General features: G+C 41.8%; 8 protein-coding genes across 8 annotated transcripts; 5 read left to right on the top strand and 3 right to left on the bottom strand.

Annotated features, from left to right (window-relative positions):
* Window positions 1-440: 440 nt before the first annotated feature.
* Window positions 441-5936, bottom strand: PKNH_0917100 (ubiquitin transferase, putative; the record flags this gene model as incomplete). The annotated part of the gene is made up of 1 exon (XM_002259159.1): window positions 441-5936. The coding sequence occupies one exon, from the start codon at window positions 5934-5936 to the stop codon at window positions 441-443; it is 5496 nt and encodes a 1831-aa protein (XP_002259195.1).
* Window positions 5937-8144: 2208 nt separating this feature from the next.
* Window positions 8145-9071, top strand: PKNH_0917000 (splicing factor U2AF small subunit, putative; the record flags this gene model as incomplete). The annotated part of the gene is made up of 1 exon (XM_002259158.1): window positions 8145-9071. One exon carries the CDS (start codon window positions 8145-8147, stop codon window positions 9069-9071), a length of 927 nt encoding a protein of 308 aa, XP_002259194.1.
* A 1118-nt stretch (window positions 9072-10189) lies between these two features.
* On the top strand, window positions 10190-10786 carry PKNH_0916900 (conserved protein, unknown function; the record flags this gene model as incomplete). Its single annotated transcript, XM_002259157.1, has 2 exons — window positions 10190-10634; window positions 10734-10786. 2 exons carry the CDS (start codon window positions 10190-10192, stop codon window positions 10784-10786), a joined length of 498 nt encoding a protein of 165 aa, XP_002259193.1.
* A 544-nt stretch (window positions 10787-11330) lies between these two features.
* On the bottom strand, window positions 11331-12849 carry PKNH_0916800 (tRNA m(1)G methyltransferase, putative; the record flags this gene model as incomplete). Its single annotated transcript, XM_002259156.1, has 4 exons — window positions 11331-11588; window positions 11767-11826; window positions 11972-12040; window positions 12154-12849. 4 exons carry the CDS (start codon window positions 12847-12849, stop codon window positions 11331-11333), a joined length of 1083 nt encoding a protein of 360 aa, XP_002259192.1.
* A 1415-nt stretch (window positions 12850-14264) lies between these two features.
* Window positions 14265-15377, top strand: PKNH_0916700 (acyl-CoA-binding protein, putative; the record flags this gene model as incomplete). The annotated part of the gene is made up of 1 exon (XM_002259155.1): window positions 14265-15377. One exon carries the CDS (start codon window positions 14265-14267, stop codon window positions 15375-15377), a length of 1113 nt encoding a protein of 370 aa, XP_002259191.1.
* A 151-nt stretch (window positions 15378-15528) lies between these two features.
* On the bottom strand, window positions 15529-17091 carry PKNH_0916600 (uncharacterized protein; the record flags this gene model as incomplete). Its single annotated transcript, XM_002259154.1, has 7 exons — window positions 15529-15626; window positions 15762-15795; window positions 15901-15954; window positions 16067-16095; window positions 16222-16367; window positions 16502-16551; window positions 16753-17091. 7 exons carry the CDS (start codon window positions 17089-17091, stop codon window positions 15529-15531), a joined length of 750 nt encoding a protein of 249 aa, XP_002259190.1.
* A 702-nt stretch (window positions 17092-17793) lies between these two features.
* Window positions 17794-19927, top strand: PKNH_0916500 (actin-related protein 2/3 complex subunit 1, putative; the record flags this gene model as incomplete). Its single annotated transcript, XM_002259153.1, has 7 exons — window positions 17794-17979; window positions 18233-18539; window positions 18662-18758; window positions 18920-18986; window positions 19082-19151; window positions 19298-19440; window positions 19601-19927. 7 exons carry the CDS (start codon window positions 17794-17796, stop codon window positions 19925-19927), a joined length of 1197 nt encoding a protein of 398 aa, XP_002259189.1.
* Window positions 19928-21170: 1243 nt separating this feature from the next.
* Window positions 21171-26106, top strand: PKNH_0916400 (myosin light chain B, putative; the record flags this gene model as incomplete). Its single annotated transcript, XM_039114047.1, has 18 exons — window positions 21171-21323; window positions 21483-21514; window positions 21708-21771; window positions 22032-22171; window positions 22360-22471; window positions 22629-22762; window positions 22924-23007; window positions 23142-23238; window positions 23367-23449; window positions 23630-23684; window positions 23879-24007; window positions 24177-24281; window positions 24471-24878; window positions 24996-25043; window positions 25269-25421; window positions 25628-25719; window positions 25835-25888; window positions 26082-26106. The coding sequence occupies 18 exons, from the start codon at window positions 21171-21173 to the stop codon at window positions 26104-26106; spliced, it is 1968 nt and encodes a 655-aa protein (XP_038969675.1).
* Window positions 26107-27287: the final 1181 nt, after the last annotated feature.

Genomic DNA, 27287 nt, shown 5'->3' with positions numbered 1-27287 from the left:
TCACGGATCCGCGTCGAAATTCCCAAACTGTGTATATCGTCAACTATATGTTGCCACCCTGCGCTTGTTAACCCCACGGGAGGATAACCTGCGCACTGATGCCATGTTGTCGTCGTTAAAAAAAAAAAAAAAAAGATATAGGTCACTGCAACAAAAAAACAAAACGTAAGACAACAACATGTAACGTAACCCAGTTGGACTCCCCCAGCAATTGCGCGAAACGTATAATGACCATGCTTAGGTACAAAAAAAAAAAAAAAAAAAAAAAAAAAAAAAAAAAAGGAGGCTGCACATTTCGCCCCTAGGTTGCGACAATTCGAGGTTTTTCCCTCCCCCGAGGCGACGCCCGCAGGGTTCCTCACAAGGAAACTGATTATACATGTTGTACACACCGCAATGCAGTTCTACGGAAAGGAAATGGTGCGTCGTGCCTTCTCGCCTTAGCTGAGGTCAAACCCCTGTGTTCCGCTTATCGCCGTAAGGAGGTTCTTTCGTAGGATCTCCCTAGACGCGTAGTCCGGCAATTTCAGTAGGTTCACGCAAGTGGACGCAGTTGGAAGCCTCGTATGATCCCCTACACGAAATATGCAGAACTTCGGGTACAGTTCCTGAAAGCCAAGCAGAGGGGATCTAGAGCAACTAGTCACAAACATGAGGAAAAGGCTCTTCTCCTTTGGAGAAAAAGTTTTTAAAATATCATATAGATTTATCACAGTTTGGCTATTTCCATTGTACCCTCCACCGTAAACAACATTCCTTTTCAAATCGTCTACATCGAAACATTTGTCGTTCCCTGAAATAAGGGTTTTCAATTCATGGGCATTAAAAAGTTTTAGCCATCTTGAAGGTATCAGTTCGGAAAGGCCTTTCAAAAAAGCCTGTGTTTTTTTCTGCACCATTTTTTTAAACTTATAATTTATATATAATTTTATGTATAGCTTCTTGTTCTTGTCGTCCACTAATATGTTCCTTCCGTTTTGAATGAGGTCGATGCACTCTAGCTCTTCCGCTTGTTTTGTGCATTTCCCTCCTCCTGACGGGTCGTTCATGCCTCCTCCTGACGGGTCGTTCATGCCTCCTCCTGACGGGTCGTCTATGCCTCCTCCTGACGGGTCGTCCATGCCTCCTCCTGACGGGTCGTCCATGCCTCCTCCTGACGGGTCGTCTATGCCTCCTCCTGACGGATCACCCTTCCCGCCTTCCGAATCAACGTCGTTGGCGTTGCGCAGGGGGTACGTCAAAACCTCTCCATCTGAGCCTAGCAGAACACCATTCGAAGTGGGACTGGAATTTAGCTCGTTTCGCCGCAAGAGCATCTGCGCCATGGGTGAATCATCGTTGTAGTTGGCACCAGGGTGCCTCTCTGTTCTATTAACATGGGGTAGTACATCATCCTCCAGGGGCACCGGCGAAAGTGAAGAAAGATTCCTATCCAGGGTATGTATCAATGCGTCCAAATTATCGATGATGTTGAAGAAGCTGTTGATGTTGTCATGGTCAGGGGACATTCCCGTCTGGGAGAAGAAGTGCCTCACAACGTTTCCTCCCGCACGACCTGCACTCACATTTCCTCCACTTGTGGCTGCACCCGTCACTGCACCCGTCACTGTCCCCCCAGAGATCTGTTTTTCCAGGGCCTGAAAGTAACTAATGATATCCTCATACTTACGTACATCCCCCACATCGGGTTTCTTCCTCTCGTAGATGCAAAAGGTTAGAGACAGATTCTCCACATGGGGGGTATTCTGAATGTAGAGTAAGCTCTTGAAAACATGCTTATCAATAAAATACAAATCATTAATGTCTATGTCTACATCTAAGTTTATATCATCACAAAGGAGAAAGCTTAAGAAGACATCATTGAAAACGGATTCAATAAGTATGCGCTCGTAAATAGCCTTGCCAATTACCTTACCAGCAAAAGTATATAGATTCAAATTATCATTTGAGTGGAACCTCTTGGGGTAGAGTGTCCCATTGTGTACATAATCAAAGAGAAAAAATTTTGAATGGAAAATTTCTCTACATAAAAGTATCATGAATTCTTTAAACAATCCTCCTCCATCTATGCCAGTTTCTTCATTACCACTATGATCAATAAAAGCGACTCTAATATTTTGTTTGACCTGAGTAGAATCTAACGTATGAAGCAATATATATGCATCCTCCACTATGTGGGTTCTCCTAATCAAGTGGTGCTTTACATCTACCAAACTGAACCTGCTATCATCTCGGATACTCTCCTTCGACTTGTTCCTATTGTTGTAGAAAATTAATATACGATCATCAAAAGGGAGGGTGAACGGAGTAAATCTCAAGAGGTAGTTCGCCAATTCGTTTACATGCTTGATGTTGTAATTCAGGTATGCATCATTTTTATCGATGAAGAGATGTGATTCTGAATCGTAGTGACTACTCCATGTATTGGCGCTGTTCATTTGATTGGAGCTACTTCCTCCGTTATTCTGGTCTCCAATAATGTTAAACCGATTCTTTAACAAATTGCTTGTTTCCTTGATTACGAAAAAATCCTCCTCAAACAGATGCACGTACCCATTCACCTTGTACAACTTTTTCAACAGACGAGGAAGTACACAGTTCAGTCCTCTTCTATCCCCATTGTACAGAAGGTAACTTATTAACGTAGAGATGATTGCCGACGCGTCTTCACCACCTCCGTTGTTGTGTATGCTACTTTTTAATCCACTACCGGGGCCAGTCTTGTTGGCTATTCCGATCCCATCATATGTGTCGCACGATGAGAAATGCATTCCTCGATTCATCAAATGGTGTGCGCTTGAAGGGAAGAGCCCTCTCATGGAGGAAGGCTCATCTGTGCCAAGCGAGTCCAGTTCCTCCAGAAGATCCTCCGCTCTGCAGTTGGGTATAACTGGTGCATTATCCAGGAAAAACGCTTCTTCCGTCTCACTCAGTGTAATGGGAATCTCCTGATAGCAGCGTAGGGGTTCGCACAAGTCTTCCTTATTGAAGGGTTCTTCGCTGTGACATTCTCCATCACTACTACGACCACCCTCCTGATGGGCAACCCCACTTTCAATCTCCTCTATAGCCCTCTCTTCCTTCCTGTTCATCTCACGCTCAAATTGCTCATCCTCATCGTTGTATGTATCCTCCTCGTTGATGGCTTCCGTCAATTCCTCCAGGTCGCTGTCCTCCCCCACACCCACAATTCCTTTCTCTTCACAAGCTAGCCGATTCACCACCTCGCAATTAATAGCATACATGGACTTCTTCAGTATCACCCACAAGGACATGAGTAGCAATTTGCATACCTTCTTAAATGCCAACCCACTCATAAAATTCTTGCACAATTTAAAACTCTGAATATCTATCAAGTTCACAAACATATTAGCCACCACGTAGTAGTGTAGGAGGAAACAAAGAGACGAAATATATATAGAGACAATGGTGTGGTCGAAGTAGGGGAAGGCGGAGAGATACTTAAAGAACTGGGTATCGTTTCCTTTACAATTGATAAACCAGAGTAGGTACACTTCTCTCACGAGGTAGATGTGCATGTCATGCTCGATGAGGATTTTCTTCATCTTCAATATGATATCATTGCTTAGGAGATCTCCATCACATAACCGTTTCCCTCTTTTTCCCTTCTCCCTGATGAGGTTTCTTAGGCTGAACAGGCGGATATGCTTATGAACTCCCCACGTTGTCTTCTGCATCGATTGGTCTTTTGAGAGGTGCTTCGTCTGAGACAGTAACCCGTACGTTGAGCCATTCCAAGGAGAGCTTGCCCGTTCGCTTATGAGGGATCCCCTAGCAGAGCCCCTTGGGAGGCTTCCACTTCGGGACAGCTCCTCCCTTCTATTCTCACCATGGGATACTCCACCCTGATTGATGAAACGATTTCTCCGACCCCCAATCACGAGCGTTTGCTGATTGTTAATACTTTTAACAAATTCGTAATAGTTCCTGTAACGATGGAAGATTCTCTTATGAATGGTTCTAAAAGGAAGAAGAAGGAACATCAGTGCATCCAATCTTTTAAATCCCCCCTTCTTACAAATTCGTACTAAAGAATCGACTACCCCTCTGGTATAATAAAAGCCCATGTGTGATAAGAGCCCCCGAACTTGTGCCTTCCCATCATTTGTGTTCACTTCTTTCTTTTTATTTGGAGATGATTGCTCCCATGAGCCTCCCCCGAACGAGGCCGACCTCTTCTTCCCCCCTATGTCTTCCGTTTGGTTGTGGTCCGGATTGGTATTGCTCCATAAAGCTGCGCTGGGTAGGGAGGCAAAGTCGGGTTCCTCATTTATATGGGTATTACCATCTCCATCTGTTCTATCGCCATGCTGGTTACCCCCACCTATGCCGAAATTTCCACCCATTTGATCCACCCGTCCGTCTACTTCATTTGCACCGTCGACCTTTTCTCTTCCCTCTCCACATACCTTGTACACATACGGGTGATACCTCAGCGACAGAAATAAGTAACACTCCAACAGGATATTCAAAGCGTTATCCTGCACCATGGCTTCATTCATCTGAACAAACAAAAGCATATTCTTAAACAAGTTCACTCCGGATATATTCTTCCCGTCGAATGATGCATGATTAAACAAATGGTACTTGTCCAAATGGAGAAAAACCTTTTCATTTGAGTAGATCAACTCCTGCATCATAGTTACGTGATGTCCAGAATAAGTTCTGTTAACAATTTTCAGAAGCAACAATTTCATCATCCCAAGTTCCTTCTTCAGATCAATAGGGGTGGAAAAAATATCGTAAATTGGGTACTTGAAGAAAGCTATATACAAAGAATGGCAATCCTTTAGGTTATCCACACATATACAAAGAAACTGTAGGAGCAAGTTGACCTTTCCTTTTACCTCCTCTACACGATCTTGTTTTATTTCTTTTCCCTTCATCTTTAGAGAGAATAAGAATATATATATAAGATCACAGAGGTAAATCAGTAGCTTGGTGGAGCTGCACTTGGCAATTTGCTTCGCTTCATAAGAGAGGAGTAGCTTTCTCAAAATGTTGATGATTCCATCCATCGTTAAAATAATGTAGTCGCTTATTTTGTGAAGTGATTCCAATACGTTCTTATCATTACGGGGATTGTTCTCCAAAGTACTCTCTTCCAGAGAGTTCATTATTTCCTTCTCCATGTAAACACAGAAAGACTTATTCAAAATGAAGTTATACATGTGGTACATGCATACCATCTGTCCATTGTCGTATTTTTTCCGTTGGGCATCTACGCTAGGGGAAAATTTCCCCTGGCTACAGCTCACATTTCTCACGGCATAGCGGTACTCTCCATATATATTTTCACCATATAAATTATACTCTCCAAGAAGAACATCCAAATGGTTAAGTAAAACTTGTATTTCCTTTTTATGTCTGTATAGGAATTTATTTCTAACATGGATTTCTTCCTTCTTCTTTGAGTGCTTTCCCTGTTCAGTTGCATCCTTTTGTGTTTTCGCCTCCCTCACCGAATGGGGTTCATCCAGTTGCCCCACTTTTCCATAGAGCTTTAACACATCCAGAAGATATTTCACTGGAGGGTACAAACTCACAAAGTTCATGCCCTTATAATAGTAGTAGCAACTCGGACTGGAGTACAGAAAGGTGGAGCTCAGTGAAAATTCATGGAGACATATTCGCAAGGCTCTCTCATACACATCTGGAGCGACCAGGTTCTGCAACAACATCACATCGCTGATTCTCTTCCCAATCAGGCTCTTAATTTCGTTTCTCCTTTTCTCAATACATTTTTTAAATCTTACATAGTTGCCAATTATCTTAAAAGCGTTTTTCCTCCGTGTTAAGTTCAGGTGAATTTCTTTCTCCTTTTTGGCCCTCTCGATGAATGAGTCCTTGTTGAGGATGACATTTTTCTTTCCGCTCAGATTGATCTTCCTGCTTTTGCTTTCTCCATTAAACATGTTCGTGTGCACAAGGGGGGGCGGGCGGTTAAAGCGGCTAACACGGAGGACGCGGTTGATTTGGTTGATTTGGATGACGTGGTTGATTGGGTCGACGTGGTTGATTGGGTTGACGCGGTTGACGTGGTTGATTTGGTTGATTTGGATGACGTGGTTGATTTGGATGACGTGGTTGATTGGGTTGACGTGGTTGATTGGGTTGACGTGGTTGACTCGGTTGATATGGTAGGCGTGGTTGATTGGGTTGACGCCGATGTAGGGGGGAACTAGTTCTATACACCCCTTCAATACGCGTCGGCTTTGCAAAAAGGAGGAGGTGTGCTGCTAAAGTCCGACGAGGGTTACACCCCTTGTGACTGCGCGCGTTCCTATGTGTACACCCACGTAGACCTTCCTGTGTATCCTTTCACGCACGTCTCCTTCACATACCCCCTCTGGCATTCGTTCATAAATGTGCGAACGTGCAAGTGATGGCTTTCAAAGGTTAATAAAAAGATAGGACGGTATGTGCATATATGTATGTTTATATGCATACTCATGCGAAGGCGAATCCATCATCTGTTGACTTTTTCCCCTCTCATCAAAAAAAAAAAAAAAAAAAAAAAAAATTTAAATGAAAAATGTTATATAGTGAGGGAGAAAAAATGAAAATTATTTCATTGTGGAAAAAGAAGGAAAAGGAAAAACAAAACAAAGCAGAGTGAAGCAAAGCGAAGCGAAAGGAACGGAACCGAAGCGAAACAACTTTTTTGCTATTGAACCTGGGTACTACAAATTTTTTTAAGTACATACATGCACATATTTATATATACTTCTCGGGGACGGCAAAACATTGGAATACAAGCTGGAAACTTTATTTCGCCATCGCTTTTTTTTTTTTTTTTTTTTTTCTTTATTTAATTTTTTCCCCTATTTCAAGGCAACAAAATGGTGATTAAACGAAGATGTAATTTTTTATTCTTTGGTGAAATTTTCCTTTCAGCATCCTAATGCCATATAAGGGAAAAGAAAAAAAAAAAAAAAAAAAAAAAAAAGGCAGCTGATCTTGTATATGCGCGACATGTACTGAGATACGTATATGCCATGAAGTTAGAGAACCGGCCTTACCACCTTTTATCTTCGTTAGCTTTAACTGAAGTGTGGAATCAAACTTTAAGAGAGTTGACGGAGAGATGGCAAAGCCGGGTGCAGGAATGGACCAAGTGAATACCACATACGTAACCGCGGACATATCTCGTTTGTGCTAACCATGCGCAGTGGTACCCCTTTGCACTTGTGGTAAAATATCCCCGCGCGCCTGCTTTAAGCTCTGGCCGATTCGCCAACTTTGGGAGGCACAGCTGTCCCTCTCTCTCTGCACAGATACATGCTATATTCATAACCCCCTACTCCTGTATGCCTGTGATTATGCCTACATGCCTGTTACATAGATACCCGTGATTACACAAGTGCGCACATTTGCACTACTCCATTGTGTACATTTCTAAGCGCAATCCAAACTTCTTTGGATGAAGAAACGTACATATAAGAACGAAAGTGGTTTATTTTTTTTGCACACGGCATTAAAAGAACAGAAGCCCATGCATGGAACCTTAAAGGAAAAAAGTGCTTGAGCGAAACGTTCTTTGAGGCCAAGTGTTCGAAAACCACAGCTTCGTGACGAGCACGTGCCGTTAATATAACAAATTACGATATCTATATCCACGACGACGGTGCTGGCGTCAGTGTCAACTTGGATGTAAACGATATTTTAAACTTTACTCTCTGCGCACCATGCCACAGGCAACTGCTAAACCAGTTGCTTATTACTGAAATGGGCTACACGTTTGACGTTTTGGTGTGGCCGCAAATACATCCACATAGTGTAATTATTTCGGCAAAATTACACCATTCTAAAGTTGACGCTTCTCTTTTGTGTGTTTCCCATTTGTGTTAGTTTTTTACCTGAACAGGCAATATTATTTTATTTTATTTTTTTTTTCAAATGTTCAGGTAAACTAAAAGGGAACAGCATAAATGCAAGTGTAGCTAGCTGTTTTTTTTTTTTTTTTTTTTTTTTTTCCATTCCCAGCTAGCCAAAATAGTGTTCATATTTATATACAAACGTGCATGCTAGTACGTATAGTCATGCACATAGGTATAGGTTAACAACCTACATGTTCATCCTTGTAAGTTATACGTACATTTTTATGCCCCCCTCGAGCGAAAATGGCCGAGCATCTGGCACGGATCATCGGAACAGAAGAGGACAGAGTTAATTGTCCCTTCTTTTGGAAAATAGGCGCGTGTCGCCATGGCGATCAATGTAGTCGAAGCCACTACAAGCCAAACAGTGCCCAAACGTTAGTCATTCGTCACATGTACGACAACCCCCCAATGGCCGTTGCAATTGCGGAAGGGCAGATGGTGGAGGATGAAGTGTTGGACAAAGCAGCGGACCATTTTGAAGAATTCTACGAAGAAGTCTTTGAGGAATTAATGAAGTATGGCGAAATTGAAGATATGGTTGTATGTGACAATATAGGAGATCACATCATAGGAAATGTGTACATAAAATACACACACGAGGATTATGCAGAGAAGGCTGTGAAAGAGTTGAATGGGAGATTTTATGCGGGAAAGCCGTTACAAATTGAGTACACGCCTGTGACAGACTTCAGGGAGGCGAGGTGCAGGCAGTTTGTCGATGGTCAATGCCGACGGGGTGGGTACTGTAACTTTATGCATATCAAACATGTACCCAGATCCGTTAAGCGGAAGCTGTATAAACGAATGTATAAGAAATTTCCAGAATATAAGAAAAGGAGGAAAACGAAAGATGGCTCTGAGGACGGGCATTACGACAGCCACAGGGATAGAGGCACTAGGGACAAACATAGGCGTGACAAATACGGGGACAGTTACCACTCTTCTAGACGCAGGAATAGGAGTAGAAGTCGCAGTAGGAACCGTGATGATGCGGATGGGGACAGCGACGGTGCCAGTAGGAGACATAAATATCCTAGGCGAGAAAATAGTGCCGAGCGCAGAGAAAAAATTGAGAGGTGGAATAAGGAGCGAGAAATGAAGAATATGCAAAAGGATGATGATGATGAGCAGCATGCCTCCCAGGAGGATCCGGTCGGGAACGTGTAAGAGTAACGGTGGGGTGAGGGCCTAGACCATTATAAGAAAAAAAGAAGGACTGAAAATGTGAAACAAACAACGGGGAGCCCATGTTGGTCCCCCAACATCGCAAAAATAAATAACATAGCACATCCGAATTAACTGTTAACATGTATATGCACATATGTATATGTGTATTTTTTTTTTTTTTTTTTTTTTTTTTTTTTTTTTTTTTTTTGGTATTTAAGACGTTGCACATCTCCCGGAAGGAACTCCACAGCAGAATGTTTTGTTTGTTTTTAATTAAAAAAATTTTTTTTTAACCCCCCCAAAAAAATGTAACTTTTTGGTCTTAGCGATATCGATTAACGGATGAGTATGCGCTTCTTCTGGGATGGTATCACCAGAGGACATGGTCTGTTTAAAGGATTTCTTCCCATTCATTAAGTTTTTATCGCCAGTGGGCGTGGGCACCTTTTTTTTTTTTTCTGCGCAATCCATTCCATGTCAGTGCCTCTTCTCACAGTTTGCCTAATCCAAGTTTGGTTTTCCATTCCGAAAGTGCCGCAGATACGGAAAAGGTTTTCACGCAACTCTGAGGATACTATATTGTAACCATCAAATGGAAAAAAAAAAAAAAAAAAAAAAAAAAGAGGAAATGAATAAACATAAACTTTCCTCTTGTTGGTGAAATTCAACGGAGCGAACTTCTTGGGCACATTTTCCACGCCGGCGTTAACCGATGAGCAAAAATGACGACAAACAAAATGGAAGTGTATAGTAGTCTCCCCAGGGCCCATTCCTAAATTCCCAATTAACCTATTTGCCAATGTATTATGAATTTATATAGCTAAAAAATAGGAGAAAAAAAAAAAAAAAAAAAAAAAACGCACTCCTTGTGGTACGCCTTTAAGCATACATATATATACTTTTGCATCAGGCAAAGTAAAAAAAAAAAAAAAAAAAAAAAAAAAAAAGAGGGGAAATTAACAAAAAAATCCCCATATATTAGCAAATATCCATAGAAGCGAAACAGAATTCGCAACTGAATTCCCTTCTTTTACGATGTTGCAGAATGTTGTGAGGGATAGAGTAACACTTGCTGTATGATTGTTTTTTGAAAAAAAAATATATATATATATAGCCAAATGGGAGATAACGAAAATAAGGAGAAGAGAGCCACCGCTTCATCCGCAAGCGAAGAAGGTCATGGTAAAACGAAGAAACAGTGGAAGAATGCGCCAAATGAGAAAAATTCTGGAGCCCCAAATTTGAGCAATTCTAACAGCTCGCAAAAGGGGAAAGGGAAAAAAAATAAATGCGTGGCGAAGGACTCAAGCGGGAAGAGGAAGGAACAGCTGGAGGCGAAGGCAAATATCGAGGACATCTTCAGCAACCTGAAGGGCAAAGAGAAGAAGGCTACAAAAGTTGGCAACGAGACGAGGCCTATTAAAAAAAACTCGGAAAAAAGCGGCCTCCACGGCGGTCCGGTCCACAAGAAGGCAAAACGTTTGGTCGCCAAGGGGCCGATCACGGAACGCGCTCGCACGTCAGATGGGTTGCCCATTTATTCTATGGAAGAACTCAAAATGGGTAAGCTTCGTCGTACGCGCGTTTTCACTGCATCTCTTTATTTTGTTCGCCGTATTTCTTCACCCAACTCAACACCATTCCCATATTCTCTCTTTGCAGGCCAAGGAGGATACACGAAGGATTGTCCGTTCGAATGCAGCTGTTGCTTTTAGATTTTTTCATAGGAGGGGGGGGGGACATATTTCCAATTAAGGCTATACATCATGGAGGGGGGATTGTGATACAAAACTAGCTAGCTAACATGTGAAGAATAAAAATGGCTTCAAGCTAAAAGACATATTCGATCATTTGTATAAATTCTGTAAGTTGATATTGTTGTAATTGTGGCGGAAAAGAAGCTCCGAATGAAATGGGATTTTCTTTTCTTCTGGTATATTGCAGAAATATGCGCTATTCTTGGAGACCCTTGGTGGGTGGAAAACGTTGTTTTGGTAATTGCCCCTGTGTTTGTGGGGGTACTTCTGTTGGGCGGAGACTCTCCAACGAGCGTGGGTAATAGACCTACCGTGAAACATACGGATGTGCGCTTTTTACCCCATAGGGGGCACAACTAACAATTTGTCTTAACCTCTGACGTATTTAAGCATGCATATATGTACGCATGTATGTATGCATGTATGTACGCAGGTATATATGTATGCATGTATGTATGTACGCATGTATGTATGTATACACCCCCGTCGTTCCTTCATATTTTCATAACGGATCCGGGTTGACGTACTTCTTTTCGTTATCCTCTAAATACCGTTCATCTGTTTTTTTCTCGTCATCCCCGTCTGCCTCTTCATCTCTGTGTCCCTCTGTTGAGGCACCGTTACAGAAGCAGAGCACTTTTTTTTGTGGTACACACTCCTTGAAAACCTTCATCCAGTTTTTGTTTTTTAAAAAACTAATTAAAATCTCCACCACAGTGTTAACGTTCAGTACGTTGCTTTTTTTTTTTTTAAAATATTTCTGTGTGATTATCGGGGAGGGGGGAAAAAATGAAGTTATGAATAATAGAATGTTAAACTGTGAATATAAGGAGATTATACCCTCCACCTAGCTGCATTGAGGAGGTGAAGGTGAATGGTATTTATTTATTTTTTTTTTTTTTTTTAAATTCCATTTTTCTTTTTAAGATGATATATACCTCTATGGGTAATTTTTTCGTCACTAAGTTGTGCAGGGACGCTTGGGAGAAGGACAAATTCTGAGGAGGTGTGCGGGGAAGTACAAAAAGGGGTGTGTCAACAATTTATTTCATTCGTAAGTGTAAGGGGCAAGTGGTACAGTGATGTGGACAGTTCTCATCCACGTGTGGATGACAATATGGCCCCTTCGGCGGAAGTAGTCACCTTTGAAACGCTCCGATCGACCAGCGCAGAAATGACATACACCTCATCGTCTCGAACTTCGGTCAGTTCCTACAGGGGGGGGGACAGGAAATTTCAATTACTTTGGTTTCAATTGGTTGTGGTTGGCTCCGTGTATCACATACAGTCCAGTTAGGAGAGTATTTAATTGCTCCACGGCTCACCTCCTCCGCATCGGGCGACAACACTACAATCTTTTCTCTTGGGAACAAATTCCAATAATCCTCCTGGTGAATGTGGACACGCCACTTTTCCAACGCATACTTCTCACTAAGCTGCGTGTAGAATTCGTCACTGTTGATCAAGCTAGTAAAATGGAACTGCACAGGCAACTGCTCCTTGATCATGTAGTGATATCCCAGAAAAACCTGCTTGGCTAAACTGGACACTTCTTTCTCTCCCATCTGACTTAAAAAACTACAGTTGTAGCAGATTTTATATCCCTCATTGTATGCTTTCATTAAAAATTCTTGCCTCTTTTTTTTTTTCTCTTCTCGTATAACTCTCCTTTCGTTTAGAAACTGTATCCTCTCACTTGAATTCAGACCATTTAATATTTTCAACAATTCATTTTTTTTTTTTTCTTTTCTTTTCTTTTTTTCTTCAGGTCTGTTTTTCTTCCTCTTTTCTTTTAGGTATTCTCTTTTTTCTTTTTTTTTTTCCTTTTTCGTTTTTTTCTTTCCCCTCTTGTTTACTTTGTCCACGTCCTTCTGGTCCACCACGTTGGCGAGGCTGGCAAGGAGTCTGCTCCCTTCATCGAGATCGTCGTTTGAATTTTCCACATGACCTTCCTCCTTCCCCTTGGCTGAAATTTCCGTAACTTCCCCCTCAGCTTTATCTACCCCTTCTGTATTACCCATTTCTTTGGAGCCTTTCTTTTTTTTTTTTCTCTCTCTTTCTTTGGGAACAACCCCCCCTTCTTTTTTTTTGGGGAAATGGCTTCTATTTTGGGGGCTCCTCCGCTGGGTGGTAGATACCCCGTTGCTTCTCCCTCCGTATGTCAACCTGCTTATCCTCTTACAGTAACTAATCCCTCACTCTCTCATAAAATGGCATCTGGCTAACTTCTCAGATGTACAGCTCACTACATTAATGAAGTCATCAGGGGTGCTATACTAGCAAGGTTGTTATTCAAAAGGGAAGTCCTCCAAAACGAATAGGTGAAATGAGCCAAACGTGGAAAAAAAAAAATAAAATAATAATAAATAAAAAATAAAAAAAAAATACAAATGAACACAGATAATAGGGGAAAAGTGTCCTTTGGCAAGCATTTCAAATTGTGCTCTTTTTTGCCTCGTGTTCAAATTTCCTCTACCCAATTCGTAGCTTTTCCTCCCCCAGACCCTCAGCTGGAGGGAGAAACAACATGGGAAGAGGTACCACCTGGGGTGGGGGGGAAATGCATAATGCACTGTATAAACGCGGCAGACGAATAACCAATTGAGGAGGGGGGTGAAGATAAGAAAAAAAAAAAAAAAAAAAAAAAAAAAAACATTCTACTAACGTGCGCCGTCTCATATATCTTAAGTAGGGACACATTTATGTGAGTCTCCCCACCCACCCACCTTCTACATAGACCTGAAGATGACTACACATGCTGCTTCGCGTTCAATGCGTAGTTACCCGATCACCAGGTGCAATTTCCTCCGCACCGAGGAGGGAATGAGGGCGTAAAGCGCTGCGCGCAGGGACTCAACACTTGCCATCCCCATTTAAAAAAATTTCTGCTCCTGTGATCCGCATTTTCTGTGCGGTTGACGTGTCGAAGGTCCTCTACAAGCAAGAAAAAAAAAAAAAAAAAAAAAAAAAAAATACACGAGGCCGAGCTTACCATAACATAGCGCAGAACAGCGAAGCGGGAGGGCCGAAGGACGGACATAGAGTGACCAACCTAATCGTTATACCTGGCTTTGTTTTGTTTTGTTTTGTTTTTCCCAAAATATAGGGTCACGTGGATAGAAGCGAAACCAAATCCGTTAAACAGCTTGCGAAACGGGAAGAGGGGTAAACCAATGGGAGTTAGGCCTATTTGTGCGGAACCTACCCCTCTGAGCTGCATACCTATAAAATGTGCACCTAATTTCTTGTAAGTATTTCAAATCGCCACAGGGGGGAGGCCTTTCATTCCTCGCTGGAAAGTTCAAAATCCGCTTGTATTGTGTAGCGTGTTGCAGTGATCTTTCCCTCCGCACACGTGTGCAGGCAGGTACGATTGAACCGGTGTAGCCAAGCCACGTACAAGGCACGTACAGGACACGTACAAGCCAAAGCCAAAATGTTGAAAAACATGAACCGGAAGACAGTGTTGTTTGCGAACATCGCATCGGCATGCATTATCATGTACGCCCTGAGGAAGTACAGCCCCGAGAAGACGAATAGAATATTGAACCAAATTGGGCAGGTGGCGAAATGTCTACTTAAAACGCCGCAAATTCTACTGGAAAAATGGCTAGGAGAGTGGAAAAAAAAAAAAATACAACTACCCGTAATAGACAAAGACGTAATCATCCATTTAAGTGACGACGAGTTGGATAAAAAATTCATGCAGGCATGCAACGCAGTGAAGATACATAGGAGTCACTTGAAAATTGAGCAGTGGCTTTACTTGTATGGCTTGTACAAGCAGATAATCTCCGGAGACATGAACCCAGATGTGTGTGATTCGGACAATCCATTAAACGCAGAAGGATGCAGTGGGGACAAAGGAGGAACACCCACGAAGAGCGGAAACGATGGAAATAGCTACCTAATGGATGCCAAATTCAACGCGTGGAAACAGTGCCACGGAGTTAGTAAAAGAGTTTGCAAATTTCTGTATATGCAATTTGTCGAAAAGACACTCCCTCCCCAGGCCATGAAAGAAGAAATTTCCAATGTAACATTCGACTTTACGAAGACGATGAGTAAGATGAAGCCTCTGCAGGAGGCACTCACAGGAATTACGGAGGGGCTCTATGGAGAAATCTCCCTTAACGGGAAGGAAAACGGGAAGGACAACGGCAAGGATAACGGCAAGGACAACGGGGAGGATGCCAACAATTTGAGTGACCTCCTCTGCAAAAACGTAGTGCAGGCAAATTTGCAGTACATAAAAAATGCAGTAAAAAAAAAACCATACATAATAAACAAGAGGAATTCGGATGGACTGTGCGCTTTGCATTATGCGTGCGATAGGGGATACCTGGATATTGTAAAAATATTAATAGAGTTCGGGGCCGATGTTAATGCAGACGATTCTTGTGGAGACACCGCCCTTCATATTGCCGCTTATTCAGGCAAGACAGATATCATTGAATACTTAATCAGCGTAGGTGCTGATGTAAATAAGAAGAACTCCGAGGGGTTGACATTCAACTCGATACTTAGTCAAGAGGCGGAGTTGTATTAGCGTGTCTCTCTGCGCGTACATACACACATGCGTATATACGTACACCCGCACATGCGCATAACGACACGTCTACGTATTCATATATTAGTTTTTCCCTCTTTATGCATATCCAAGCGTGCGCTCATAAAGAACTACCTGCGTACGTTGAACTCTATTTGTAGTAGACGTGCAGATCGTCTACTCCCCACGAGGTGGAGCAAGCATCGTTTGTTTTTTTTAAAGTACTTCCAATTAGTATGGTAACCGTCTCTGTTGCGTAAGGGGAAAGGGATAAAGCGCCGCCGCGTTATGCGATGGAGTTGTATTAGTGCATCTGCTTCGGGATGCCTACGGTGCCTCAGAGGGTGGGGCATCGCATCACATCGCACCGCCAGCGTAGCCCACCTGAGGAATGCTCGAATTCGATGTCCACAGGCACCTGCAGTTGTTTTAGAGGGGGAATTAGCAAGGTAACAAATATGACTGTTTGGAAAAGTATTAGAATGATCCTCTCCCCGATAATTGTTTTCGAATTTGCACTAACTGATAACCGATCTGGATACTCCTTCCCGCATAGATTTATTCCGTCACCAACACCCTAAGGAGGGAAGTACGGAAAAAAGAAAAATAAACGCTTTTCCTTTTTTTTTTTTTTTTTTTTTGGTAACTCAACTAAGGAAATGTAAGTTGCCATCCCAGACTGATGTTACTTTTTCTACAGGGTTAGATTTGTGTGATTCTGCATTCATGTGGGAGGAGAAAGTTTATCATATAAGTTGGAGATTCTTACGTCATCGCAGTTTTGCTTTAACAGGGGGATGACAAAAATAAAGAACCCCCCTTCTCCACCCTTCCCCATGCTTACCCGCCCAGATGGTCTTCCTATCAGCTTGAAGAAAAAGTGAATCACCTTCCCAGACATCGAAAAAGTGAATCCTTAATTTTATTTTCAGGGCGCTGTGCTTTGGTATGTCTCTAACGGAGGTGTAGGCCTCACCGGCGCCGAATATGCTGTGGGAGTATGTTATGGGGTGATGGAATGAGCATAGTAGGGCATTTTTATTTGATTTCCCTGTGTTGACGTCTGTACACCATTTTGTTCATTTCCTTCGCAAGTGATTCTTCTGTTCCTTTTGTTCTCGTACCAGGGCCCGCCCAGAAACGTGTCGGGTGAATTTCCGCATGTGCTGATGTCCTTTTGTACAGGAGGAAGTTTAGTGGGGCATGCAATTGTGGGGTGATCATCGGGGGAGGGGGAGTTCGAATGAAGCGGTAAAACGGTTTGACGGTAAATGAGATAATGGCATAGTAAGCTTCCCTACATGGCAGAGTTGTGTGTGTGTTTTTTTTTTTTTTTTTTTTTTTTCATCTTTATGACGATTTGCCGAAGTAGTACCGAGGGGGTCCAGGCACTCTCCTTCCGGTCGAATGTGTCCAGATGGTGCAAAGTCCACTGCTTCTGCTCAAACGCGCGATAATCATTCATGTGGACGGTCCCAAAAACATTCAAGCTCCCTGCAGCTGTCACCTTCTCTTGGACCTCCAAATATGTGTTGTCCTTGTTTCGTATAAAGAATGAATTTCCTTCTTCATAAATGTTGATTTCTTTTTTGCATTGTTCCAGTTCGGAGAGGAAGGTCAGCTTGTTCGTTTTTATTCCGTAGTCAGTCTTGACATATCCGCTAAGCAGTAGTAGCAGTGGGAGAAGAATTGCTCCGAGACTACCCCCCATCATCGTGCGAATCCTGGGGGGATGTAAGTAGAGGAGCCTATTATCCACAATGTTTCCAGGAATGCACGTTTGTAGATACGTATGTGTGTGTGTCTATCCCCTACAGGTAGACAATATTTTTAAGTTAACAAAATCGTCGAGTGAAAACTGGGCGCCTTGTCTTTTTCGACCGACTAAGAGGATCTGAAGGATAAAAGGTGCCCTTCGACAAAAAGAGTCGTCCGCTTTTTCGCCTAATTGGTGAACCGCTTGATGAGCCACGCCCTGCGTATCGCTTTTCCTTTGCCCATTGGGTGACTCCCCCGGGAAAAAAAAAAAAAAAAAAAAAAAAACACACCACAAAGTCAGCATAAATTGAAAAAGAGGTGAACGGAAAAGGACCAATATATACTCGCATGGGCACACGAAAGTGTACGGATGTGCGAACACAACAGCGACGCGTACCTCAGCCAAGGCACTTCACACATTACATAACTTTTTTTTTTTTATTGCCCCCTTCTCCATTCACAATTTGACAATCTTCACGTGTACATACATTCGTTCAGCGATTAAAAATAGGGTAAGCCAAGAGACACATCACACGACAAACAAAAAAAGCGCAACGTCGAACGATACACCAACCGGACGGAGACGAGCTCCACAGGGGAGTGTACGCCCTCAGGACAAAGCAATAATGTGAAACAAAGCACACAGACAGACGACATAATGATTGAGTATATAAAATGCGAGTGTACTAAATATCTTGTACCGGAGGAAGATTCTGAACCTCCAATAAACGTTTCAGCTAACATGCAAAACACGCTGGTGGCTGTAGTGAAAAATAAAAAATATGTACACTTGTCCAAAATAACAAGTGGAAAGTTGTCGCCATGTGAGACGATATTCCTGGGGGTAAGTTCTCCTGCCTATGCGGGGATGTGCAAGTCTGCGAGATGGTAAATATGCAACTTGGTCTTCCCCACTGGGGTGCTCAAGCTCGGCCACATTTCCCCCCACATCCATTTGTTGACCCATTTGTTGACCCATTTGTTGACCCATTTGTTGACCCATTTGTTGACCCATTTGTTGACCCATTTGTTGCCCATTTGTTGACCCATTTGTTGACCCATTTGTTGCTTACCATTTTTCTACCTGCCACATACAGAACAGGCACAAAATTGTTGCCCTCGAATGGTCGAGCCAAAACGACCTCCTCGTACTGACCATTGACATGAAATGCGTCATATATAAAAAAGGAAAAAACGAAAGATGGGAAACCACCAATGTTAGCATAACATCAGAGGAACTCCTACCTACTTGTGCCTGTTGGCATCCACATGCCCACTCCTTCGCCATTGGTTTTTCGTCCGGCGTTATATTCATTTGTTCAAAGAGGGAAAATACAAAGTGGAAAATCGAAAAGTTGATAAATCACTCTGGGAGTATTTTGTTTCTACAATGGAGCTATTCAGGTATGGCCGACCAGAATCAGAAAGCGAAGCTGTGCAGAAGTATTTCCTCCATTTTTTTTTTTTTTTTTTTTTTGTCGTTTTGCCATTTACAATGTTAATTTCTTTTTTTCTTTTTTCCGAAGGGCATATACTGTGTAGTTGTTCGATGGACTCATCGGCACAGCTCGTGTGCACATCGGGCACTTTGGACAAAGACACACCAGATGAAGGAGGAACTAGGTTCATCTACTTGTATACCACGATGTTGTTATTTTTATTTTATTATTTTTTTTTTTTTTGCATCATTTTTTGTAGGGCTATATTTTGCGTGCTCCTAGGTGTAGCCCACGTAAAGACAGCGTTACAAATGTTGACACGAATGGTTTTTTTTTTCTACGCAGGATCCACCCAAATATAGACGAAGGGGGAGAGGACAGGAACTTAAAGAGCTATGATGTTATCGGCAAGGTAATGACCCATTTTGTCACCCTCATTTTGTGACCTCCATTTTGCTACCCCTATTTCGTGAACCCCATTTCCTATTTATGTCTCGTGTTTGGCAGATCGAATGCGAAGGGCACGTTATTTTGCACAGTTCCTTTTCCCCATCGAACAGAAGGGTAGCCGTAATAGGTATGAACACTTTCGCTCAACAACAGGGTGTGCGCAATGCGGAAGTAAGAGCGCCAGCATTCTGCTCCTTCGTCACATTATCCTTATTATTGCTAAGATTATTTTTGGTTGTTATTTTATTTTATTTTTTTTTCTTTATTCTTCAGCTAGCAACTTTGAAAATAACGGAGAAAACCAGCAAATAATTATTTGTGATTACTTCAAGTCTACGCCCAACACGCAGTTCGTTTCTTGGGTTGGTCAGACGATGCAGAAGTGTCTGTTTTTGGATGAGGACACGCTGTTGGTTGTACGTTACGCAGTATTGTATACACGTATGCGTGTAGGGGGGGAGTGTGTACATAGACAAACGTGTGGAAACAGCCCCCCATTTTAGCACCCACTCCATGATAAGGTCAAAAGGATGAGATCCCGCAACCCACCTGTTTTTCATTTCTTCCACTTCGCAGTACGGCTACGAAATATTCCCTATCATTGTAGAATGCATGAGTGGGGAATGGACCCTATCGAAGGTGGTACTCCCGCAGTTCTCAATTAAAAATTTAAGTATTGATTTTTTCTATGACAAAAAAGGCATTCAAGATATAGAGGAACAGTGCCAGCACATGAGCGGGAACGAAATAATTGGAGAAATAGTTGCGCATTCGAATAACATCTTACAGATGTTCCTATTGGAACCGCGGGACGATCAAAAATACGTCCACTTTGTGACCGTATCGAGCGATTTTAATGTTGTTTTTTGGCGTTTTCCTTATGAAAACATTGAGCAGTTTTAAGAACATTTTTTGGCTAACTAGCCAAAAAAAAAAAAAAAAAAAAAAAAAAAAATACTGCACCGTTCATAAAATTTACCTCTTTGTTCTGCCTACATAGACAAAAAAAAAAAAAAAAAAAAAAAAAAAAAAAAAAAGGTTGCATTGTTCATAAAGCGTCACCATCTGTTCTCTGCACACACACAAATGCAAAAGAAAAAAAAAAAAAAAGAAGAAGAAAAGTCCCCACTTTGGCCAAGTAACAACTCTTACGATTTTCTCAACGCAAAGTGAACAAAGCGAAGAAAAGCAGGAAAAACGATAAAGAATACAAAAAAGTTGGAACAATTTTCTGCGCCTACATAATCTTGTGTGTAGATATATGCGACATACAGGTTGATTGGCAGCGTTGGGAGAGCTAGGGACAGATCATTTTTTTTTTTTTTTATCATTTTGAGGGAACCCAAATGAAATGACAACAAACTATTTGCACATATGAAGGGCAGAAAAGACGTATGCAGCGAAATGTGAAGCAAGAAGGACGATAAAAATAATCGAAAGAGACTTCCATGCCCTGAGTATGCAGCCTCGCCAAGGGAGACTTAACCAAATTATTAGCAAAAGAAACACATCGAGTGATGCCGTTGGTGGAGAAAATGCAACTGACACTCGTCCAGTTATGCGCATATTGCGCATAGTTGTATTTATACCACTTAAATTGTTTTAAATATTCGTTGCATCATTGTGCCCCTTAAACTTTATAAGAAAAAAAGAGGAAAACAAAAATGCCAGCAAAATGAACAAACATATGAATTATCCATCCATAGCACTTTTGCAGACAGGAATTTAGTGACACGTTGCACTGTGCTGATTTTTTTTTTTTTTTTTTCCCTTTTATTATCACTTGACTGTGATGATAAATGTGTGTAATTCGAAAAGATACACTACGTTGTGTTGATTTATTGATTTATTGATTTATTGATTTATTCATTTTTTTTTTTTTTTTTTTTTTTTTGCTTACATTTCACCTTTGAGTATTAATTTGTTATTTGGCATTTTCTCCAAATTGAAATTACGCGGGTACGTTGCACAATTGCGCGAGAGTTGTCCTGTTCGCTCGAAAAGTTTGTTCTATAAAGAAATGGTGCATGAAGAGGAGAGAAAAGGAAACACGTAAACAGTGCCATAAAAAACGCGCATAAATTGTCCCCCCAAAGACATTACCAGCAGCTGTACACATTTCTGCATGTGCGGCGTGAAAGATAAGATGGAAATATTAAAAGGCAGTGTAAACAAAATTGTGAATACACAGAGGAGTCCGCTGAGCTACGATGACGATGGAAAGCCTTTCAGTTCTCTCTTCAGGAAGAACCGTGTCTCCTTCTACGATGACCTCCGTACAGAGGCGGTGCTTTTATTGGTACTGAAAAAGGGGGGAGCTCGAAAAGATAATCCAAATGAAAAGACCTGCAACTTTGCATGTATGCGTACTCTCACCTGAGCATGTGCCCCCTCCACAATTGCCCCTCTGAAGCACACACATATGTATAGTTCCATTCACTTTTTATCCTATGATCAGGACAAGGGAAGCGAGCCGATAAACTATAAGTTGTAAGAGCGCAAAGACAAATGTCTATTATTCGTCCTCACACACACACGTACACAGCGTGAAGTGGACAGAGCAGCTACCTATTTTTAGCTCACTCCTGTGGCATGTGAACACGTGCAAGTAGATCCCTGTGTGACTACTTAAGTGGAAAAATTCACATCATCCTAAATATTTTGCTTACGTGACAAATTTCAGGATTAATAGAGAATGCGTCTTATTTTCCCAAGGGAAACAAATAAGGCACATAAGAAAAAAACAGGTCCTACTCATTATGCGAAAGGGCTTTCCTCAATTAGTGCTTGTCAACATGTTCTCATTGTTGCGCCTGAGGGAAGTCTTTTGATTCGGATGGGAGATTTGAGTTAACAATTCGGATGGATTCATTATTCAGATTTTTTTTCTGGTTGTGTCTACAAAAGGGTTCATTATTACACATTTGTAATTTATTATTACATTATATTTGTTATTATTATTATTTTTTGTTTGTTTTTTTTTTCCCCTCTCTCCTCCAAATCGCAGGAGTTTGAAAAAATCAACGATATTTTAAACAGTATCGACTACTTGGACACCTTGAAGGAAAAGGTGCACGACAGAAATGTGGAGAAAATTATCGAACCCCTGGGGATATGTGCCCCAAGGGAAGGAATACCAAAAGGCAGGTATAAACATCCGTCAAAAATGAAAATAGAGGATTTAAGGAAGTGGTGGAGAAAAACGTGTGGGGGAGCGGAGAGTCTACCAATTATGGAGTTAGAGTTTTATCTTTAGAATGTTCCTTCACTTATATCTTATTTATTTTTTTTTTTCCTTTTTTTTTTTTTTTTTTTTTTTTTGTTCTCCTCTGCAGTGGTGAGGAATATGGCGAGCTAACATACAAGGATAAATTTGAGGTGATGAAAAACAAGTATAACGATTTGAAGAAAAATATGGACACTAGGATCCACCTCGAGTTGATTAAGGTAATTATCATTTGGCGCACTATACACTGTGTTGTCGTTGAGTAGTGCTCTCCAGTGCGTATTACTCCTGTCTATACAGGTTTACACAACCATACACATATGATGCATTTTATTTTATTATTATTTTTTTTTACTATGCCCTTCTTTTTTTCCACAGGCGGGAGTTTTTTACAACCAAGACGACATACAAAACGTGCTCCATATGGTGAGGAAATATCAGGGTGATCTCAAGACGAAAAAGAGTATTATAAACGTTCAAAATGGAATTATACAGAACGTCGTGGAGCGCAAGTGAGGATGAGATGGAATGGGGGCATTCCTGAGGAAGGCGAGCTCAAAAGGAGAAGTATCATACTGATAGGATTATTCTCCATGCAGTGCACATCAAGGCATGTACACGCACGTTACTCTGTCACTCCGTTGAAATATTTTCCTCCTTCCCATGTCCGCAGCAAACTAAGTAGAAATAAGCTTCGTCTTGATAAAGAAAAAAATGAGGGGCTCATGAAAATGTGCCGTACCTACTACGAACAGAAGTAAGGACAAAAAAAAAACATGTGGGAGGACACCGAAAAAGGAAGCGGACAGAGACTCTGCGCACGTTTACGTTGTTTCCCCACCAACGATTAATAAATCCATTCACCCAAATTACCCCTTTTTCCACACGCAGCAAAAACACGCAGATGAGACTCAGAAAATTGAAGCATGCATTCCTCGAGTATAAGATAGCCTTGGAAAGCATTGTCTCCTGCTGCGAGAAAATTGGTGTAATGAAGCAACACTTGCGAGGGTGTATCAAAAATTGCTACGCATATGCTATTTCCTCTTCGGGGGTGCGCGTAAAAAACCCACATATGATCATTGCAACTCCTACCCACATATTACGCATTTGTAGGGAGACAAAATAATTTTGATGGACGTCGTGAAGTCAGCTAGGGCGCAAACGGACCTGTCGATAGCGACCGATATATTGAACACGTAAGGGGATAAATTCGTTCATTTGTTTCTCATCAGGGGGAGAGCTACCGAGAGGGATACTACATCACCTAATCCATCAGGTTGCACATCGCGTGGTTCATCGCGTGGTTCATCGCGTGGTTCAACGCGTGGTTCATCACATGGTTCATCACGTCGTTCCTTGCCATGATCAACCCGCAGGAAAAAAATCCAGGAGCTGGAGATGAACATATGCTATTGTGAACATCAAATAAACGTACGCCGATTACATTCTGAGGGACTCCCCCCCTCCATACACAACTCAGATTAAGGGTGTGCGTGTGTAGCGCCTTTCCTCGTACACCAGTGTTGTGTGTGTGCGTGTGTGTGTGTGTAGGTTCTTCTGTATGTACGCACATATGTACACTTTGAGCACCCCCATGCGTGCTTGTTCTTTTCCTACGTATAAAGAGCCTGAAGGACGATTTGGACACCATGCTAGCAAAGTTACAAGATGAAAAGAAAGAGAAACGGGAAGTGATGAACCAAGCCTTACAATATAAGGAACACCTGGCGAAGAATAATGACATGCTTATAGAGGTAATGTAGTAGCAATAAGTTTTTTGTTTTTTTTTCCCCCCCCCCTTTTTTTTACGAAAAATATGTAGGGAAGCATAGTATCTAGAATGTAAAGACGCTTGTCTGATCTGTCCTTCTGCATGTGCTCACAGCTTCTAATCGGTTCACTCCTTTTTGAACCTCTTAATAGGCACTGGAAAACTTCCGTCGTGTGATGATCAGTGTGGATGAGCATCTCTCCAGGGAGAGCGACAGAAGTGATTTCAAGAAGACCTTTGACAATAGCAAGAAAAAGGTGTGCGCGAGTGTATGAGGGTTGTTTGCCCATTTTAGGAGTGTGTGTTCTTTTGGGGGCTATAATCAACCCGTTCCACCGTCATTATCGGCGTCTACAATTTGATTCGTCTCGCGATGTCGTTTCGGGTTCATTCTACGCATCCCTCTTGCGATATTATATATTTCCCCTCAACTACCCTCGCCCCAGTACAATGACTTCGTGCGGAAGGCTGCGGTGAAGAACAAGGAGCTCCAAAAAATGGGAGACAAGCTTATCTTGATGAATGCCTTGAGCGGGCAGGAACTGAAAAAACACCAAGAGTACCTGAACAGGCAAATAAATCAAATTAGAAAAAACCAAGGAGGAATAGAGGAAGAAGAACAGAAGGGGAATAAGAATAATGGAAAAGTTGGGGAAGTAGAAAAAGGGAACCAAGAGGAAGAGCAAGACCAGAAGCAAACCCTGGAAGGGAAATCCTGTCAAGGGGTGAAAGATATACCCAATGACATAGAAGGAAAACAGGGCAAAGAGAAAGAGGAACAAACAAAACGTGTGGATGAAAGTCTAGAAGGGAGAATAATAAATCAAGTGATGGAGCTCCTGCAAAAAAAAGAAGTAAGGAAGAAGAGAAAAATAACATGTTCATGTGAATCATCTGCAATACGGCAGGAAAGAAAAAAAAAAAAATAAATAAAAATAAATAATCTCCTAACTTTTCCCTCCTGTTCGCAGAACAACAAGTTAACGTTTGAAGATTGTGTGGATGTCATATACAAAGTGGTAAGAGGAATAACGTTGTCTGAACGTAGTCATGTGGAAGGAATATCATCCACATTCACATGCTCAAGGAGTAGTGTCCATTTTTATAACTCAGTTTGATTCTCCACCAATCGTATCTCCCCAAAGCACCCCTTCCTCCTGATGAGTTTCTCCCCTCTTCCACTTCCTCCGCTTTTTCTCTGCCTCCTTCTACTTTGCACATTCCCCCACCCCCTTTCCCACTAGAATCTCCCTCTGACGCAGAGCAAGCTGAATGAACTGAAGGCAATGGGCGAAGTAGACAAAGAGGACCTGATTGCCTTCATTAAAACTTTTATAATGGACGAGGATGAAGCCTTACAGAACATGATCACCTTCTTTGAAATTTGGGACGTCCAGGTGGGTTATCCGTAGTGTTGGTGGGGAGGCAAACGGGGAGAGTATCTTCGACGTGTCACCCAGCTATACCATTCTCCCACATTTGCCAAAGAAAAGGCAGCAGATTTGTTTGCACACTGGCGTGTTAATTCGTCTATACGTTCGTTCCATCTCTGCGTCTTCCAACTCAACATCTTTCCTCCTCCATTGCATGGAAACCAAAACAGAAAACGGGTTACATGCACAAGGAGCTCATTTTGCTAATATTGAAGCAGTTTGGGGACAAACTCACGGAAGATGAAATGGAATATTTGCGGGGGTAAGTGCGCAAAAAAAAAAAAAAAAAAAAAAAAAAAAAGCTACACAAATTAACAAAATCGCCTGAACAGTCAGGCATATTAAGCAATTTTTTTTTTTTTTTTTTTTTTTTAAAGAGAGGTAAATGCATTCAAGGAATCTAACATTTCGTACGTTGATCTACTCAAAAGGTAAGACGCGAAAAAAAAAAAAAGAGAGAAAAAAAAAGGGGGGTGACCTAATACATGGGGGCGTAAATGAGATTGCAGTGCATGCTGGCCCCTGGATTTATTCCTCTGCTATGTCTATGATGTGTAACACTTCCAGCTCGGTATTCACTCCCTTGCATTTTCTCATTTCCCCACAACGTACACCATTTAACAGATGGATCCAAGGAACAGGGGAGTAGCACCAGAGGATATAGTACTTCTTCCCACTTTGGGATGTCGCCACCGTGTGTAAGATGTCCCATTCAATTGCACAACCTTTCGGTGTTCTTTCCTACATGCACCATGACATAGTCAACGAACGTTAATAGGGGGTTGTATCACGGCGGAGTGAATTCCACAGGTGTGGCCCCTAACGGAGTTATGTACATATGTCGTGTTTATTTCCCTCCGTTTCTCCATACCAAATATGGTTATTTGCTTAGCTTGTGCGCATTTTTCACTTTATACCTTTTTCCTTTTGACAAGCGGAGGATCATGAAGATGAGAGTTGCTAGAGAAAGGGATCCCCTCCCCCCCCTTTTAGTGTCAACATTATTTCGTTTTCGTTTGTTTACACGATGCAGTTGCTACCACACATGCAACTTTTTTTGTTTGTTTGTTTTTTGCCTCCATTTTTAACGTCATAAGTAGCGATAAATACAGCTTATAATATATTTAGGTGTTGGGAAAAGGAACCAAAAGGAAAAATACATCTGTTCTTGTTGTCCCTCCCCCCAGATGGCGTAAACAGAACAGATGTAACTGAAGCATTAAATGTGGCAGGGTTATCTGTTCCCTTGGGGAAGCATCAGGAAAAAGGTCCGCCTCAAATTATCCGTTGATGGGATAGCAAAAATGGGGAGGTAGAGGGGGCAAGATAATCCCCAGATGTATATTGCGCGCATTTGTTTTACGTATGTAATATATGCATGTGTTGCCTATGATTATGCATTTTTGTTATGTGCCTTTGGCCGCATGCGAATTTCCTTGCCAAGGTGTACATGCATGTGCTGCTTGCCCGTCGGCGCACGTGAAAAAGGAAGAAGGGCCAAAAGGGGGCAAGCCTTCCATTTCTCGAAATGACGAACAAGGAGAAACAACACGACGTTTGTATACTTGAAAAAAAAAAAAAAAGGCTCGCGATGCGGCTAAATGGGCTTCTTAACAAACTGCCCATGCGAAAGTCTGCTTAAAAGGATAATTGGTGCCCTCCATGCGGGGAAGAGCAGCTTCTCCCCCTGCAGGGCTATTTTAATTTCCCCCCCTTGGGGATAAATATATTTTTAGGAAAAAACAAAACAAGGCATATAATTTGTTGGTCCCACTTTTAATGATTTATTATTATTATTTTTATTATTTTATTATTTATTTTATTTTATTT

This window comes from Plasmodium knowlesi (assembly GCF_000006355.2).
Source record: "Plasmodium knowlesi strain H genome assembly, chromosome: 9".
Lineage (NCBI taxonomy): Eukaryota > Apicomplexa > Aconoidasida > Haemosporida > Plasmodiidae > Plasmodium > Plasmodium knowlesi.
Note: the sequence above shows the minus strand (reverse complement) of the source record. Positions and strands in the feature narration are given on the sequence as shown.